Source organism: Mesitornis unicolor, unplaced genomic scaffold (genome assembly GCF_000695765.1).
Source record: "Mesitornis unicolor isolate BGI_N332 unplaced genomic scaffold, ASM69576v1 scaffold1626, whole genome shotgun sequence".
Taxonomy (NCBI): Eukaryota; Metazoa; Chordata; class Aves; order Mesitornithiformes; family Mesitornithidae; genus Mesitornis; species Mesitornis unicolor.
Genome location: NW_010190037.1, coordinates 27968 through 45825, shown reverse-complemented (window position 1 = coordinate 45825; position 17858 = coordinate 27968). Strand labels below are relative to the sequence as shown.

The 17858-nt window shown below is 44.0% G+C and overlaps 1 protein-coding gene across 1 annotated transcript; it reads left to right on the top strand.

The window, feature by feature from the left end:
- Positions 1 to 3185: 3185 nt before the first annotated feature.
- On the top strand, positions 3186 to 14943 carry LOC104542051 (histamine N-methyltransferase-like). The gene is made up of 6 exons (XM_010186251.1): positions 3186 to 3322; positions 4237 to 4289; positions 7433 to 7540; positions 11044 to 11174; positions 11759 to 11852; positions 14588 to 14943. Exons 1-6 carry the CDS (start codon positions 3186 to 3188, stop codon positions 14941 to 14943), a joined length of 879 nt encoding a protein of 292 aa, XP_010184553.1.
- Positions 14944 to 17858: the final 2915 nt, after the last annotated feature.

The window sequence follows — 17858 nt, the reverse complement described above, 5'->3', positions numbered from 1 at the left end:
GGAGCCCGCGACCCCGGGAGTACGGGCGGCTCGCACGTAAGTACGGCTGCTGGGGAACGAGTGTGAGCCTCACAGGCTGCGTTCAGCTCCTGCGAGAGGAACCCCTGCTTTGCTGGCGTTCAGCGACCAGGGGTAACCCCATGCTGAGCCCGAGCTCCGACCGCAAATGGTTTACAGCTCGCTTTGTCTTCCGGGCTTCATGTTTAAAGGGTTTTACGGTGAGTTTAGTGCAGGTTTAATTCTGCTAGCAGCGGTGGATCAAGCAGCTGCAGTGTAAACACAGAGCCTGTCTTTGAAACTCCTCAATCTTTTTAGGGAGTTATGTATAAATTTGGATTATCACTGAAGGAGACATGCCCAAATGAACGTTATTATCAAAAAAATTATATCAATCAGCCTGATTCAGAAAAAATCCTCTTCTTCCTTTTCTTTACCCATTCTTGAAGTTAACTGGCCACAAACAGCAAAACCTAAAATTAAATAAATGGGGCAAATTCAAACAGCCAAAAGCATAATGAAATAAATGAGACAAATTCCTTGAACTGCACTTAACATGAAAATGAATCTCAGCTGCTCATTAGAGACCACAGAGCAGGGGACGTCAGCAAATTAAATCACAGGAAGTAGAGGGAGGCACAGAAAAAAGGTTGATTATCAAAATCTTCTCTTATTAACTGCAGAATATGTTTTCAAGATTGGAGGTGGTAAAATATGTTGGAAGCAAATGGCAAAGCCTCTTTCTGCACTTAAAGTAAAAAGCGAGGAGTTGGGCAGAGCAGAGGAATGGGTAAACAAGGAATATACCACTTCATTTTCAGGGTGGGTCAGCAGTGAGTAATTCTCACCTGGTGTACATCCAAGTGTTTGCTTCCTTACACTCTATGGCAAAACTTATACTTGGTTTCCCCAGGTTAATTCAGATTTTGCTGGGGATTTGAGTGCTGGTCAGCTGGGAAAAGGATCTGGGGGTGTTGGTGTGCCCGTTTGAGGGCTCACATGTGGGCTGGGGGGGCATTGCCTTCCCATGATGCTTCAACCAGCCCTCATGGCCATCCAGGACCCAGCAAGGTTTTTACAGCTCTCTCATCTACTTGTTACCAGGCTCTTTTTGTCACTGTTGATGTTTGAAATGCTCAGTTTTGCTGGTTTTTTCCCTTGAAAGCTTCTTTGCTGTCTGAGAGGGCAGGCACAGGGAGTGTGCTGAAAGCCAGGTCTTCCTCTGCGGTGTTATGGGGGGAAAATCATACTTTTGCTCCTGCCCCAGCAGTTGCTGTTGGTCTTTGGGACTGCCTCAAGGCCAGCAATTAACAGGCATTGCTAATTGACCTAACGGCTCTGGCAGCAGCATGCGCTGGAGGAGGCACATTACCATCGGCCTTCTCTATTCATCCTCCTATGGGAACATCTGAGATGTGTAGAGATGTGGCTCATGGGATGCAAAACTAAAACATGCCATAGCTTGGACTTTATATCTGGTATGAGCAGCAAAGGTAGACGGGCAAAGCCAAGCAGCTCACATTACTGTTGAAAAGGGGCAGGGGGAGGAGGAGGAGCTGGGGAACTGCAGCTGCTCAGCATGACAACTGTCCCTGTAAATCATCCTTTGAGAAGCAGTGAGAACCAGAAAGAGAATGAGGTGATGGCCAGGCAATGTGGAGATGTCAGGGAGAAACTGTGCCAAGACCGTATTTCTGCTGGTGGCGTAACAATCCTGGTGTGCAGGGAAGAAGGAGGTGCTTCTATCCAGGGGTTTAAGGGTTGGCACCATCATGAAGGAAGAAGGAGGTGCTTCTATCCAGGGGTTTAAGGGTTGGCACCATCTTGAAGGAAGAAGGAGGTGCTTCTATCCAGGGGTTTAAGGGTTGGCACCATCTTGAAGGACTTTCTCATAAGCAAGCAAGAAAGATGTGGCCTCAATGAGACAGCTGCTGAGTGGGTGGAAAAGTGGGTGCACACTTAGAAAAGTTATGAGCAGTTCACTGCTGGAAAGGGAGGTGATGACGAGTATGAACCTGAGACCATCACTCTTTCATGTTTCCATTCATGATCTGGGGGAGGTACAAGACCGTTGTTATTCGATGTGCAACTGGGAGGGACTGGGAATACAACAGAGGACAGAACTATCACTCAAAGACACAAGAGAAGTACCCTGGAAAAAGCCCGTGGTTTGTATTTCAGTGGTCATGCTGGCAAGCAAAGGCAATGAGTGAGGATCTTGGTAGGGTGAGGGAAGCCATTGTGGCTGTGCTGTGGACCTCAGTGGTGGGAGGCTTTCACTTGTGGCTGCTGCACTTCAACAATGCAGGGCTTGGCTGGAGGCAGCCCAAAAGAACCAATAAAATAACGTAACCTCTGCAGGGAAGGCAGATCTGATGGTAAGAGATGCAGCGTGGTCCTTAAGCCCAGGACCCACAAGAAGGAAGAGGACCTCCTTCCCCTTGCCAGTTAGGACAAGGTGTGATGGACTTAAACTGCAATTTAAGAAGGAGTGAACAAATTCCATTGCACTTTCCAAGGCACAGCCCAACATTTCCCGGTAGCACTCTTTGCCTCCCCCATGCCTGACTCTGTGTAAGCCAAGTTTAGCACAACATCCATTCCGGTAACTCACGTGGCTTTTGTGAATCAACTACTTAGCCCATGGGAATCATACCATTATCTTCAGAGGAACCAGAAAAATAAAGAGTGCATTTGTAAGGTTTTTATTGTTTTCACCCCACCATCAGCATTCCATTTAAGAACATCAAAAGCTTAAAAAAACAGATAGAGACATCTGCCAGCATCTCTGGAGATGTGTGCTGCACTTTCTTCTAATCCAGACCAAGTCTTTGGAGCCTCTCTCCATGCCTTCAAGAAATAGGGGAATTTTTCTTTTGTTTAAGAACCGTCTAAAGACCCTTTTACTGGGTTTTAAGAGAGCCCTGTGTCAGCACAGTTAAAAAATGCTAGCATTTCCTCTGTGCAGATTAAAGATGATATATTACCCTTTGCTGCTCAAACCTGATTTACAGCCCCTATTGCAGAATTGCATAATACTTTTTAAAGTGCTCTGAGGTGAAGCAGCGGAGCAAAGTCCAAGTGCATGCTGGTTTTCACCTCTCCGGTGTTTGTTATTCCCTCTCTAGGTCTGAAAGAAGAGCTGCAGGGACCAACCTGTTCCCTCCTGCGCCCTCCAGACCCCCAGCATGGCATCGCCCATGAGGAGCCTGCTCACCGACCCCGCCAGATACCTCCAGTCTTTCCGCCTCTTCCTCGCAAACTCGACCGAGCACCAGAGCATGCGGGAGTTCATGGAGCGGCAGCTGCCGGCCGTGGTAGCGAGGTAACGCGGAGGTGGCCACATGGAGCTGAAGGGCAGCCCGGTGGCGTGTTCCTGTGGCGAGGACAGACTCAGGGGATGCTTGCAAGAGGCAGATTGCTGTTCCCCGCCGGCCGCCCTGTCTGTGGGTTTCTGATAGGGCTTGTCTGGAAATTTCATTTACAGACACTGCTGAACGGCTGCTCTTTGGGATGGAGCCTGCCTAGCAGGGAGGAGATAAGGCTGAATTGTTTCCTTGCATGCTTACCCTGAAACAGCTTTAAAATGCAGTAACAGATACTATGTTCTAAGATTAAATTTGATTGAAAGTAGCTTTTAAAATATAATCTTTTCAGGTAATATTTAGGCTCTCTCTAGTATGTGTAAATCATGCTCCTGCTTTGCCTGCCTTGTTTTTTGCTGGACCACTCGCTTTGCGGGCTGGCTGGAGCAGCAGGCAGCTGGGGTTGAATCCTGGCTCTGGGAAGGCATCTCTCTAAGCCCAGGGGTTTATGGCTCTGCGGAAGCCCCGCTAAGGGATTTTAAACACATTACACACTCCCCTCTTCCTCTCCATTTTGCAAAATGCAAAACTTCTCCAAATAATATTTAAGCTGTGGGTCCAGACCCAGGGGGGTCTCTGGTCCTCAAAGCTCAGACACAGAGAAAGTATGTAGCTGCTGCTGCTTGTATCATTTCTAGTAAAAGCAGGGCTCCTCTACAAATTGCCGAAATAACTGAAAATCGGGAATCTCCAACAAGCAGAGTTCTGAATCTGATCCCTCCTGCCAGCTCACAGACATGCCCATACACATACATATTGCATTGGATTTCGTCCTGCAGGTTTTAGTCCTCATGGGATCTTGAGTGCTTCACAAAATAGAGGTAACCCTCTCTACTGGGTAGTTTTATTAAACTGTATAAATAATGTTTTTCAGTGTTGGAAATGGGAAGTCTACAATCAATATCCTAAGTGTTGGTGGTGGAGCAGGTATGCTATGGACTTCAGTATTGGTATGATTTTGCCTTTTTTATTTAAGAATAGAGGATTGAAAACTGCAGAAAGGAGTGGAGTGGGAATTAAGACTCAGCTCCAGGGGACTGATGGCATTAGCTGGTGTATGGCCGTGAATGGAAACAGCTTGTGCCTCCCCACCTCGATTCTTGTATGTCCTCCATGAGAAACCTCCTTCTGCAACATCACTCCTCAAGGACAGAGAGAGGTTTGAACTTCCCCATACTGTTTCTATGCAAAGAAAGCACAATAATGTCTTAGAATATTACTTTTTCACTCACATTGCAATTCCTGTCCCCTGTAACTATTTACCTATGTGGTAGTTCCCCATCATTGCTTCCTCCTGCCTTGGTATATGACAGCCTCCACTGACCTCCCTTTTGCCTGTGCATAGTTGCTGACCACAGTCAGTGCACAAGGGCCTCCTGTACCCCAAAACACTGGAGCTGAACACAGGCTTCAGAAGAAATCCAGAGGAAATCCAGAAGAAATTGGAAGAAATAAGTCTCTTAACACTGTTGGATGGAAAAGCAGTACCAATAATATCAAGTGGCTTCTTCTTATTAAATTATTGCCCAAGTTCCCTCATAATTGAAGCCTATGTTTTCTAATTCTGCTCTCCCAGTGAAGTCATCAAACTTAAATTTTATAAGAACAGGTAATTTAGCTTAAATGCTTTAGTCATATCATCTCCAAAGACTAATTTCAGCTTTGTCAATCTCTCCTAATAAGTAAAAATAACTGTATGTAAATGGTGGGCGTTAGTTATAAAACAGGGTGACAGAGTAGGAACTCTCAAAATCAGACAACCCATTCTTCTACCAAAAAAGAAAAAAGTTGTTTTTAACAGGAACAGTCTACTTAGTGAGGTACTTAAGTCCCAAACCAGGGCCACTCCAGCTTAGCATGATGGATATTCAACCAATAAAGTGCAGGCAAAACTCATTTTGTGGTGTAAAAAAACCCCCTACACCACCAAAACCCTGCTCCTCACTGGGTTGTTCCCACCGTGGGTCCTTGGGAGCTCAAGATGCACCAAAGTCCCAAATCCCCCATCCAACCCTGGGGCAGTGATGGAGCTGCTGCCCTGGCCCTGTCCGTGTTTCACAGGAAGGGAGCAGGGAAGAAGAGCGTTTCCGTTCCACTTTTCCACCTCGAGAGACAAGCAAACCGTTTAATGAAGCATCATCTCCCATTACACCCACCCATCTACAGCGCCTGCCTTCGCCTACAGCCTCTGCCTTATTAAGTTCACACTCCGGCGCGCAGCACTCTGTACCTTTAAAAACCATAAAAGTCCTCAATGCCGCTATAAAGTAGCAACTGGGCTATAAACTATCCCGTTACGTAAAATGTTTAATTAGAAACTTAATGGTGAACATAGTGGTAGCCTTTAAAAAGTAATTGTGTTGGAGAGTTTAAATAATGCGGATAGCCTAATTGCCAAATTGTTGATCGTGCAAGCTGCCACAGATTTGACTGTAAAATGCCTCAGGACACTTGTTTGCATATAAAAGAGCTAACTGAAGTCAGTTAAGGCTGTGGATTAAGTTATGGATCAAAGGGGTGGTTTTTCTGGTTAAAAACAGTACAAGGGTGGCTTGGCCACAGAAGAGTGGGAGGGGATATATTAACCTATCCACTTATGGAAGTACGAAATTCAAAATTATTTTATCAGGACCTGCACAGCCTTTTGAAAGGACTAATCCACTTTACAAAAAGTTGGTAAAGCAACCAAAAATCAAAAACATTGCAGTAGCTCTGTGTTCCCAGATTTTGCCACGGCAGCCTGCAGACGACTTGCTCTGATTTTGCAATAAAATACAGGGTTCGCCTTCGTAGCAAAGCTGCAGCTATTTCTGCTCCTTCAGAAATTCAGTTTCCCTCCCTTAAAAAACATGTTGGCACAGATGCCACATAAATTTTGGTGTTTTGAGTTGCTTTAAGAAAGACACCTAAGTCTGAAAAAGTTGAACTCTTCCTCCTTTTTTTATGTTAAATTCTTGGGGTGTTAATGACCAGGTGAGACCTTGGCTATGGGGCCTTGTTTTGACCTGTGGTGATGTGTGGTGAGGCCAGAAACAGGCAGAGAGATCTTCTTAGTGAAAAGGACCCTCCTGGAGAGGACCCAGTGTGCTGGGGTGCACATTATGGCTATTTAACTCCCAATATTTTCCTTTTGCACCTCAAATCTCTTGTATAATAGAGCTAATGCTGAATTTTATAGCTTGGACTTGTGTCAAGCACAAGTACATCTTCCAGGACAAAGCTCAATATTAGTCTGTAGCATGACCCCTGGGTCTATTATTCACCACAGTTACCCTCTGTTTCACCATTTCTGCCTTAATTCATTCTTCTGGTTTTTCCACCTAAAACTTATTCAAGTGCAATAAGCAGAAGCGAGCCCTAAGAAACTTAAGCAAGCCAGCATGATGTTGTCTCTGGACCCATGCCTCGGTCAGGAGCATCATCTCCCTGAGCTTCCCATATTGTGGATGGGGAAAGGTGGCCAAGAGCCATGGCAGTTCCTTTTAAATGTTGAAATGTTGGATCTCTGGGTACTTCCATCAGTAAAATAACTGCAGCCAGCCTGAACAGTATCCAGAGAGAGGTGTTTCTCACCAAGTGCAGTCAGCTCTGGGGTATTCTGTAGACAGGGGTTAAATAAACATAGATGGTGTGTGCAGTATTCATCGTACTTATGGAAAAAGTCAGAGGACACTGAAGACAAACAGACATGAACATTGCTTCTGACTCCAATGTAAACACATGTGCTCTTCTCCTTCACCCGCATGACCTGGTAACCACTGGCTAAAAATGCTCTTACTGACTCCTAAGAAATCCTGCCAGGCTCGCTGGTCACTTGGAACCACCAGTAGTGGTACTTTCATTCATTTAGGATCTTCCCTGCAAGGTTAGGTGATGTCCAGGAATTGTGAGGTCAAGCTACACACCTGGCTGTGTCTGGTTTTCCTTTGGCACTGATGGTGGCAGTCAGAGAGGAGGAATGAAGATGGGACCGGCATTCAAATTTTTCTCAAATTCTAAAGCTAACGGTGGAGATAACGTTGGCCTGAGCTTTGCCTTCATCTTCTATTTCATGTTGCCTGCTTCCCTAGGTGAGATTGACCTGCTGATCCTCTCCAAAGTACAAGCCAGATATCCAGGGGTTGCCATCAACAACGATGTGGTAGAGCCCAGTGCTGACCAAATCTCCAAGTACAAAGGTATTTTTACATTGAATACATTAAAATTACATTAAGTACACGAAATGCTTTGAAGAGTTGAACGCTGGATGACCCCACATTCAAATGATTTCTCATCAGAATTGGCTCTTAAAAGTTAAAAAATGTCACTGTTTTATGCTTTTTTGCCATCATTGGTTTTCAGCAGTGTTCGGTTTCTCATTAAAATCAGTCTCTCACTGCAAAGAAGTCTGTGTGGCAGACTCGTGGGACTACACAGACTGTAAAAGCTAAGCAAGGTGGGAACTGGTGGGTGATTGTATGGGAATAGAGTAAAATCCCCATATTTCAGAGAGAAAGTTTTCTCCTTTGGGTTGCACTGAATCAGGATCCTTCTTCAACTTTGAAGGGAAAATTTTAGTGTCTCATGGTAATTCTCACACATCTTAAAAATGATTTCCAAATAACAAGTAGCTAAACCTCGCAGTGTTGCACTAAATTTGTTGCCATCCTTTGAATTTGAAAACACAGAAAAGAGATCAAGGTGGATAGGAAAGACTTTTGCTGTGTGCTCTGTGGCTTAGAGCTTGTTTCCTTCCAAAGAAAGGCCTGAATAACATTTGTGAAGGAAAGCTCAGCATTTTCCAAGGAGAATTGAATGTTAGCAGGGGTGCTTTGGTCAAATCGCCTGACAAAGCGAGCATTAAATATCAATCCATACTTTGATTATCTCTGGATTAACACCTACCAGGATTTACCTTAGCAAGTAATTACGGTCTGGTATGGAGGTGACACAGGTACAGGCTGTGAGTGGCCCTGAGCAGAGCACACCTTGCCAGAGAGCGGCTGCTGAATGGACGTGGCAGTAATGAATGAACCTCGTCAGCAGTCTGCGGCGTTGGAAATGCTCCAAACCATAGTAAATGCCAGACTGCACAACCACGCTGTAAATCTCCACCTCTTACTCATGCTTAACTCCTTAAAAACAAAGCATTCCCAGTATGAAACAACTTGTGGAAGTCTAAGAAAGAAAATAATAAGAGTAAAAATCCCTTTCTCTCTACAGTGGGGGAGTTCAAGGTCACTGGAAGCACCAAAGGCTCTCAGGAAACTTTTCATATCTGTCTCTGTATTACATGGACCTGATCTTTAAAACGATGGCTCCTGCAAAATCCCAGGAGCTTCTGCATTGCTCCAGGCTGAGATGGTGAAGGATGGGCAACAGAGCATCTGCTGTGCTTATAAGACAGTTTGGGCACTTGCACATAGCTTTTCTGTCCTGTCTGGGCCATTAACCACAGCCTACGTGGGACTGGATTTGCGCTGAATCTTCCTAGTGATCTCACCACCTACCACCAATTAACTGCCAGGCCTTTCCTACTTCAGTGAGTTTCTTTCCAGAAGAAAGTTAAAGAAAACATAAGATGTTGTCCTTATTTTAAGTTTTATGCTAAACTAGAAATGAAATATTCATCTGAATTTTTTTCTTTAAACTTTCTCATTTGGTAATTAATCATGTCCCCAGTAGGTATCATTAATTAGGTTTCTGAGCCCTAAGATTTTTCCAGGGAGAATTGGAAACATTATCCATGCCTCTGAGGATTCAGTAGTTACGTTTTCTGCCTAACCAGATGCTTTCTCTTTGGGAAGGAGAAGCCACGCTCACAAGAGAAACTTCATACTGGGACATGCAGAGGTGACAAACAGGTTTATCTTAGGCTACACGTATGGAGGAGGTTTTCCTCAAAGCCTGTGGCTTTCCTTCATTCCTGGTCCATGTCCAGGTGAAGCCCCTGATGGCCATGGTTGGAGTGTCCATCACACCACAACTGAACTGCGCTGCCATTGCCTGCACAGCGCGGCACAACCGGAGGCTGTCTGGGTTTGATGGCACCCATCAAAGGCACACTTGGGACCACCAAGGGTCAGAAGAGCTTCTGACACACACAGCAATCTGAGTTGAACCTGGGGAAAATAAGGAAAACTTCAAAACAGTTAGGGTGATACGTATTGGCTTCAGATGAATATTTGGGCAGAAACTTGCCGTACTGAGAATGAATTTGCTCTTTCTGAAATTTTGACTTTAAAAGCCCACCCTGGCGAGAAATTCAGTTTTCCTCCTAGTGTCTCCTCGTAGACTTTCTAGCAATTGAACTGAACCAGATTGCACCAGATTATTTGTGATGGTGATATGAACTGCTGTTGAAAGAAGCTGGAGTTTAAAACAGCAAATTACATCTGAACTGCAAGTGCTGGGGCCAGTGACTGATAAATGGTAGCAAACAGAGTAACAGCAGCAGCATCCGAAAGGGGTGGCCCGTTTCCAGCCATAAAAGAGAGGAGATAAGCACTGTAGGAACATTTCTCATTTGTCCGACGGGGATATGTCCTAATCAGAGCCCAAAAGGAGAAACACTGTGATTAGTGGTGTAAAGGCGCTAGTCTTAGTAAATCAAGTTGTTTTGAACATGTGTTCTGTAGCTAAGGCTCAGGCTGCCTTTGGGCCATTTAAGTTTTAAATTTATGTTAACTCCAGCGAAGCACGGGAATCGCAGCAGGGCTGGCTTTGTCCTGGAGCAATCCCGAACACGGGTAGGAGCGCAGCAAGATGAGCTCCATATGCCAGCAGATGGACATTAGTATTCTAGCATCCCCTGAAATATGAAATTATTCCCCAGTTTTGCTCCCATAAATAGCAAAGAAATGTAGTGGTGAGCCAGGCCCTTGATATAACTTATTCCTTGAATCTGCTTCTCCAGCTTTCTGCTTTCCTCAGTTACTGGATGTGCTTTGTGTTGAGGTCTGAAAACACATCGTGTGTCACCCTGTGCCAGTCTTTGCTTTCAAACACTGTCATCCCTTTTACCTGTAGCAGTTGGCTGAAACTGTGGGCTTTTGAAAAATCCCATTTATTTGAACACAACAGAAGCAAAATGTCAAGAGATGGGTCCTTGCTCATGGAGCAAAGATCCTTCCCTCTCCCACCATCCCTGTGGCGTGTTCCCAGTGAGCCATTTGCTTTCTCTGCCCATCTCAGCTTTTAACTGTGCTTTCTCTTCAAAACACAGCCCCCTTGATCCACCCTTGAGCCCCTGTATTTAATTGTTCAGTTTTTGGAAAACCCCTCACAATGGCCTGGCTTCTGCTCAGGGTGTCACCTAAGCAGAGGGACCACCACCTCTTCTCCCATTCAGCATGAAGTGTGGTGCTCATGGCATCATTATTGTTTATTCCAGTGAACATCTTTTAATGCAGCTCAAGCTAGTCATGAGGAAATTTCTTTTTTAAAAAAAAGGTAAAGACTGGAGGAGCCCAGATAAGGATGCCAAGGGGAAAGCATCAGACCCTCTAAAGACTCCATCCTAGAAAGACCTGGACAGCCCCCTTCTTACAGATGGGCTCAAGGTTTTAAATATTCCACTGCTGTGTTAAACTGGTAAAAAAACCCTATAAATATGCATTTTGGATGTATTAAAGCTCTGAGTGGAAACCAGTACTGTATTTGCAATTGAGATAACTCTGTCCTGCCCTCTCCTGTATTTCAGAGCGTGTGGCTGGGACATCAAACCTCGAGAACGTGAAGTTTACCTGGCATGAGGAGACAGCTTATGAATATGAAAGTCGAATGAATGCAGAAAAGAAGCCTAAAAAATGGGACTTTATTCACATGATCCAGGTAAAAGTCTCTGCAAAGTAAATGTTGTCAAAGACTTGGCTCTTTAAAGTATGCATGAAGTATGTGACCTCATTATCCACTCTAAGGGGAAGAAAGGTGAGTTTATTTCCCTGTAATTTAAAGTACTTAAGCATAAGTGATCTGCAAAAATGAAAGATGAGATACAGCAAAGCAACTTTGAGCACAGTAGTCCTATTAACTGGGCTGTGGGTGGCAGTCAACTAAAAATACATTTTAACTAGTGTTTTCAAAGCTCCTCATCCTCTCTGCAAAATTGCCTTTGTATTTCCCAGTTTACCGAAGCTGTTACAAGCCACCTTCACTACCAAGAAAGGCAAATCCTTTTATCTCAGGCTAATGAATGAACATGAGCTTGGTCCTGGGAGAGCCAGAGAGCAGGCAAAGCAGTGAGAGCCCCCTGTTTGCAACATGAGCCCACTGCCCCATGTTGTGCCAATGTGTCATCTTGTCCCGCTGCTCTTCTGTCAAGATCATCCCCACTTGGTTTCTTTTACTGAGAGTTACCAGTTTTAATACTCAGCAGGACCACACCACATCTGTGTAAGCATCTCTGCTCTTTCCAGATGCTGTATTATGTGAAAGATGTCCCAGCTACTATCCGGTATTTCCACAGCCTCCTGGAAGGGCAGGCAAAGCTCCTCATTATCCTGGTGTCAGGTGAGAACCACTCCACCAGCACTGCTCGGTTGGGCAAGAGCCATCAGGACCTTAGGGGTTCCTGCGAGTTCAACATGGGCCAGCTAGAAACCAATGCACATTTGTATTTAAATCATCCTTTATCACCTATCTGCCCTTCCCTATCCTACAGCCAGGCCAGTGCTGGACAGCAGCAGAGAGCCTCAAAGCAAGGAGAAGCTCAGTTGTGCAGCTCTCTCTTGCAAAAACTCCTTCAGCCTCTGCTATTTTCTGTAAAAGCCTTTTCAGGCTGGGCACTGCATTATCTTGCTCCCCGAGACTTGTGGCATTAAGCAAACGGCTACGACGGGGCTCGGCTGTGCCATACAGCAGGTGTTAGAGCACATATGGTTCATTTTCTCCTCAAACTGCCCATTTCCTTAATGTCATCATTTTGGGTGGAAAACAACGTTCTTAGGCTGCGTCAGACCTTAAAGAGATGCTTTGTGGTCAATGCAGCACTAAAATGTGGGAACTGAGCAAACGATGACCTTTTAATACTGTGGGCCAGATCTGCTAGAGACACTGCAATGGTGGGGATTAATTCAGTTCTAGAAAGTCTTTAATTTGCCTCACAAGCCCTAGAAATTTTATTTCTGTAAACAGACACATCTGACAGTTTTTTGGGAATATTAAGTGTTAGTTTTTCAGAGGTTTAAGATTAATTTTTTACTGAATTTGGTCATGAGCAATGTATTGGCAAAGAGTAATGTATTTGATGAAGTTCCTTTTTTGTGTCCATGGAGCACCCGCAGCAAAGTGTCACTTCTCTGACCTGAATTTATTCAAATCTTTTTTCTCCAAAATGTTTCTGATTTAAAGCATTTTCAAGCAGCTCACTACAAGAAGTATTTCTGTATTTGAAATTATCTGAGTTCTTGTTCTTTGGCTGAACAAGAGTAGATCGTAATACCAAGCTATTGCTGATTACCTGCGTATAGTTAATTGAAACTCTTTTCCAGTTGCTTAACCTGTCCCTTTGGATATTCATGAAATGTGAATACAGGGAGGAACATGTGTCTATTCAAATTAATGTGATTAAAAATCTGAATTAATGGAAAATATTTGAAGTCCTCTCTGGGCCAGGCAATGGTGCTTTCTGATGGAGCAGAATGGAGCAGAAGGTGCTGGGGCCAGCAAGAAAAGGGAGAGAGGAGCAGGGCTTAGAACAGCAGAGAGGAAAGGGAAGGAAAACCTTGGGGGAAAGAAGGGCACAGAAAGGGGAAGGAAGAAGTGCTGTGAAAATGAGCACTGAAGCAAAAAGAGGTGCTGGATGATAAACACAACAAAGCTCATTTCAAAAAATGAAGGTAATGTCATCTCCAACACAAACACATTAGGATGTGTTAATTAAAAACCAGTCTGGGAATAGGATTGATAGGAGAGGGCTTGGTCAGTCGGTGAAGGTTGCAATCCCTCCTGCTCCGTCCCTGCCGGGAGAGGTATGTGGTGTTATTTTTAACACATTTAAAAAATCTGTTTACATCGCCTTGAAAACAAAAGTAGTGCCATATGCTGAACCTATTGAGAGCTATTATAATAATGCTGCGTTCAGGTAGTGTATAATTGCTCGGCTCGGAGATGGCACTGAGTCACACAACACTGACACCAGCAAATTTTCTGCAATTAGTGCTCTGCATTCAATTTCCACCAGGTGAAAGAAAATATTGTAGCCCCTCTTCTAAACACCAAACTGTTCATTTGACTATAAATAACTGTCTGCAGATAAAGCATTTGCAAAATTGCCGAGCAACTGGTTTTAGTAGTTATGGAGATTTATAGTCGTGACTCCCAAGAGCTGCTCATTAGGCTTGAAGTTATTTTCATCCCGTCCAGTCATTCTGGGTGATCTTTTTATAAATGATTTATAGCAGAAATGCTGAGTCACAGATCTGGGATGAGGGAAAATGAAGATGTGAAGAGAGATCTTGGGGGGTTTCAGCTTGCCCAGCTGGTTTTCTTTGTAAAACAACCCTTGAGAAGAGGCACAAACCTGGGCTCAGCATGGGCTCAGTTCTGGAGGTGGTTGTGGTGCTACTGGAGCCTTTTCCTTCCTCAGCCTGTGTGCATACCCAGGTAGCACACAGCCAAAATGTCCTTCTGGCACCACTGGGGAGATTTGCTTGGGGTGAAGGGCATGCCTCTCATTGCCATACTCAACCGTGTGTGAGTGTAATGGGAGCAATGGATGAAGGCTGGGAGGATGGGGCAGCTCCATCCTGGGCTCGGGGAAGCTCACATGTAGCTCAACCACTAAGTCATTAGGTGAGGGAATAGGAGAGGATGTGGTTTTCCAAACAGGGAGCTGAAATCTGGGGAGCAGTTTAAATCCAAAAGATGGCTCTGAATTGCTGGTGTTCAGCACGTGGGCTATAGAGGGATGTCCCTATGTGCATGAAGCAGAGGAGTGCAGTGTGTTGGGAGTGGAAGGAGGGAGGATTGAGTGCACTGAGCTGCTCTGGCCTCACCTGAGGGCTCGGTGGGAGGTGCTGGAGCTCCAGGGTACATAGAATGTCCATCTCCTCCTGCAAACCCCAACCCTGAGGCTCAGAAGCAGAGAGGCAGCCATCTCCACCATGGTCCAGCACACATGTCCCAGCTCTGGGGAGATCCCGGTTGCAATGCAGACAACCTCTAAAATAATCAGATAATAAAAAATTTGTTCAAGTAGTGTTTTTTGTTATTTCTGAGCATTTTTCTTGTGGTTTATCTCTCAGAAACCAGTGGCTGGGAAACGCTGTGGAAGAAGTTTGGGTCTTCCCTCCCTTTAGATGATCTCTGCTCTTACGTTTCCTCTGCTAACATCAAAAGGATACTGGATTCAGCCGGGATGAAGTACCAGCTCCACGAGCTCCCATCCCACATGGACATAACGAGCTGCTTTATTGAAGGCAACAAGGATGGGGAGCTGTTGCTGGATTTCCTGACAGAAACTTATGAGTTTTCTAAAACTGCTCCTTCTGAACTAAAGCGTCAGGTAATGGAAGAGTTACAAAAGCCTGGATGCAGCAAAAAAAGAGATGGGAAGGTGCTTTTTAATAACAACCTGAGTGTAATAGTGATTGACCCATGACTTCACCTCTTCTTGCTTCTTAATCCAAAGCAAACAGTCAGATAGAAACTGTTAACAGCTGAACTATGTTTTTCATACTTCATGAGTGACTTAGTTTACTTCAGTAGTGATATATAATTTTTGGAGCCTGTTAAGAAATCAGTATTAGTATCTGTTGTTATAAGTTACCCGATTAATTCTGCACTAATGAATGTGTAACTCACTTATCAATTGACTGTGCTTTATTGTATGGATCTTGTATAATCAGATGTAACTTGGACCATTCACTCAAGCACTGCAGAAACATGACTATTTCTAAAAAAATAAACAAAAACTAGATGTGGTTTCATCATCTTCATTTAAATCCCCTTCTAGAGACCAAATAAGTTACAACTTCTCAGTGTAGTTGTCAAGCGTGGAGGCTCAGAATGATGGACAGTTTGGATGGCTGCTCAATGGGATCTCTTGATCTTGCTGTGACTTCAAGACCTCGTACCCTCAGTTACAGTGGAAGTGGCCTCACACCTCCTACATGTTTGATTGTTGCCTGCTCCTGCCTCCACAGCCAACTCCATTTAATGGCACTGCTTCACTTTTCCTGTATTTTTTCCCCTTTTCCTGATGCAAAGCCTTTGTTAGGAATCAGCCACTGCTGTCACACAGAGCTTTTTGATCTTTGTCTTTAGCCACACAAACCTTCTGGTTGCAGCCCTTCACCTCCCTTGCAGCAGGGACCATGCATTGCTTAGTAACACAGGAGATGTAAACATGAACTCTGATGACAAAATGACAGGTTTTCAGTGGGATTTGGTTCATTTTCAATGGTGCCATGGCAGGTGACTCTGTTCAATATCTAGTATACGATGTGCAGCAAGAAGGTGCTTCATCTCCTTGGTCCCTTCTCCTTGTGTCTCCACTCTGATAGTTGATGCATTTGTTTTGCTAAATGATTTTACGGTTTTAAGAAATGTTATGCTCGCTACAAGGCACAGTGCATGGTGGAATACAATATAGTCACTTGAATGAGTTTAATAGTCTGAATACTCAGTTTATCCAGTGAGACAGGTGTGATTTCTGCCATTGAAATAATTTGATTCAGTGTTGAAATGGTTTACTTTAGGTAATGCTTTAGCAGCAAGAAATTATGTTTTATTTTTGCATATACATTTCTGATACAGTATAGATCATTAATGCTTTGAAGTGGTTTACAAGGGACCATATTGTGCATTAATAGCTGTTTGTATTCATTTTAGGGTGAATTATTTGAAATACACACTTCTCCTAGTGATGGAATATTAATTCCAATGTATTTTAGAATGTCTCCATGATATTTTTCAACTGTTGAACAGAACAAAATCTATCACCACTTTTACACAGTGCTATGTACAGACTCCTGCATTAGAAGACCTCAGTATATCCGTAAGCTGCTATGGTGTCATGCTGAAGTGGGAGGGAAAGAAAATCTCTCATTAGGACAGATTGCTGCATGCATTTCTAATGGGTAACAAAGTTACAATTATTTTCGTAGCTCTTTTGTGCTGTCAGTGACCTCTTCTAAATGGTGCTCACAAAGGAGGTGACCGCTGAATATTGCCACATCAACCCTGTCGGGAGTGATGTATCTTTGGGAGCTGCAGAAACGCCAAAACAAAAAAAAAACCATCCCAAAATCCAAGAACAAAACCCAGAAACAAGATACCTGTGCATGTCCTGTTTGTTTTGTGGTTTAGCAGAGGTAAAAACAGAAGAAAAATAATTCATAATTTTGGGGGAGGTTTGGTCTGAAAACGTGGGAGAAAGGAAAAATGAGGAAGAGGAGAGATGATCTGGGAAGAGGAGAGGAGGAAATAGCCACAACCACGTGAAAAAGGAGATTCAATGTGAACGCCCGTGAGGGCTCCTTCCCTGCTTTAATCAGAAAGAGAGAGGCTGGGGAGGGAGAGCTGCCTGGACTCACACAGGGTCACATTTAAAAGCAGAATCCACTATGGGAAAAGGCACTTCCACCCCAAGCTGAAGAAGAAAACTCCTGATCTCAAACCAGACGTGCTGGGGTAATCCTCTGCTATCGCTTTAATTTCTGAGGAGAATTTTGTTAAAGAAATGGGGAAAAGAAATGCAGAAACTCCGTTCTGTACATGCAGCTGCTTCCGTTAAGGGGCTGGGGGAAAACTGAATCAGAAGAGCACCCTTAAGGGATAAATTATTTTTAATTTTATATTTGTAACACACGCATTTCCAAGAAGTAAGCACTGCAAGTATTATTTAGTAGGAAATGAGTGTGGGGAAGCACAATTTTATGCTCATTTGACCATAAAAACCGAAGGATTTTTTTGGTAAATCTCTCAAACAACTTCCTAATAGCCTGAAGAGCCACATTTTCATGTGAGAATCTCCCTTAATTGTACAGTGAGATACTGCTATTCCAGAGCGTGTTTGGGGAGTCCAGCCTGTCCACAGAACAGGATTTATACGGCAATTTTGAGCTTACCTGTGTGCTTTCTGCACTGAATTAATTGTTTTCCCCTCAGAAACTCTGCCTTATCTCAATGAGCAGAAATTTATTCCAAAAGCACATCATCTCCAGACCAGCCTGGCTTTTAGCAAACCCCCAGGTGGATGTGTGGGCCAGCGGGATGGGTCTTCCTCACCCACACCCCTAGAAAGAAAATATTTAAGCTTTATACAGAGGTTCACAGAGAGCAGAGGTCTCAAACCAGCATAAAACTTGCTTGAGATAGCTGTATTAAAAGTATATCAGAAATCCTGCAAATTCTTCATGCATAGGTGCCCCTTTCTGGCTAAATAGATGAAGTGTAACATTTTATAGGTCTGTGACTCTGGGTAAATGCAATCCTTCACATTGCACCTACATGTTCATCAGAGACCGTTCTCAACAGTGTTTTCTGTTTAAGTTGGGAGACATCCTTTTTGCT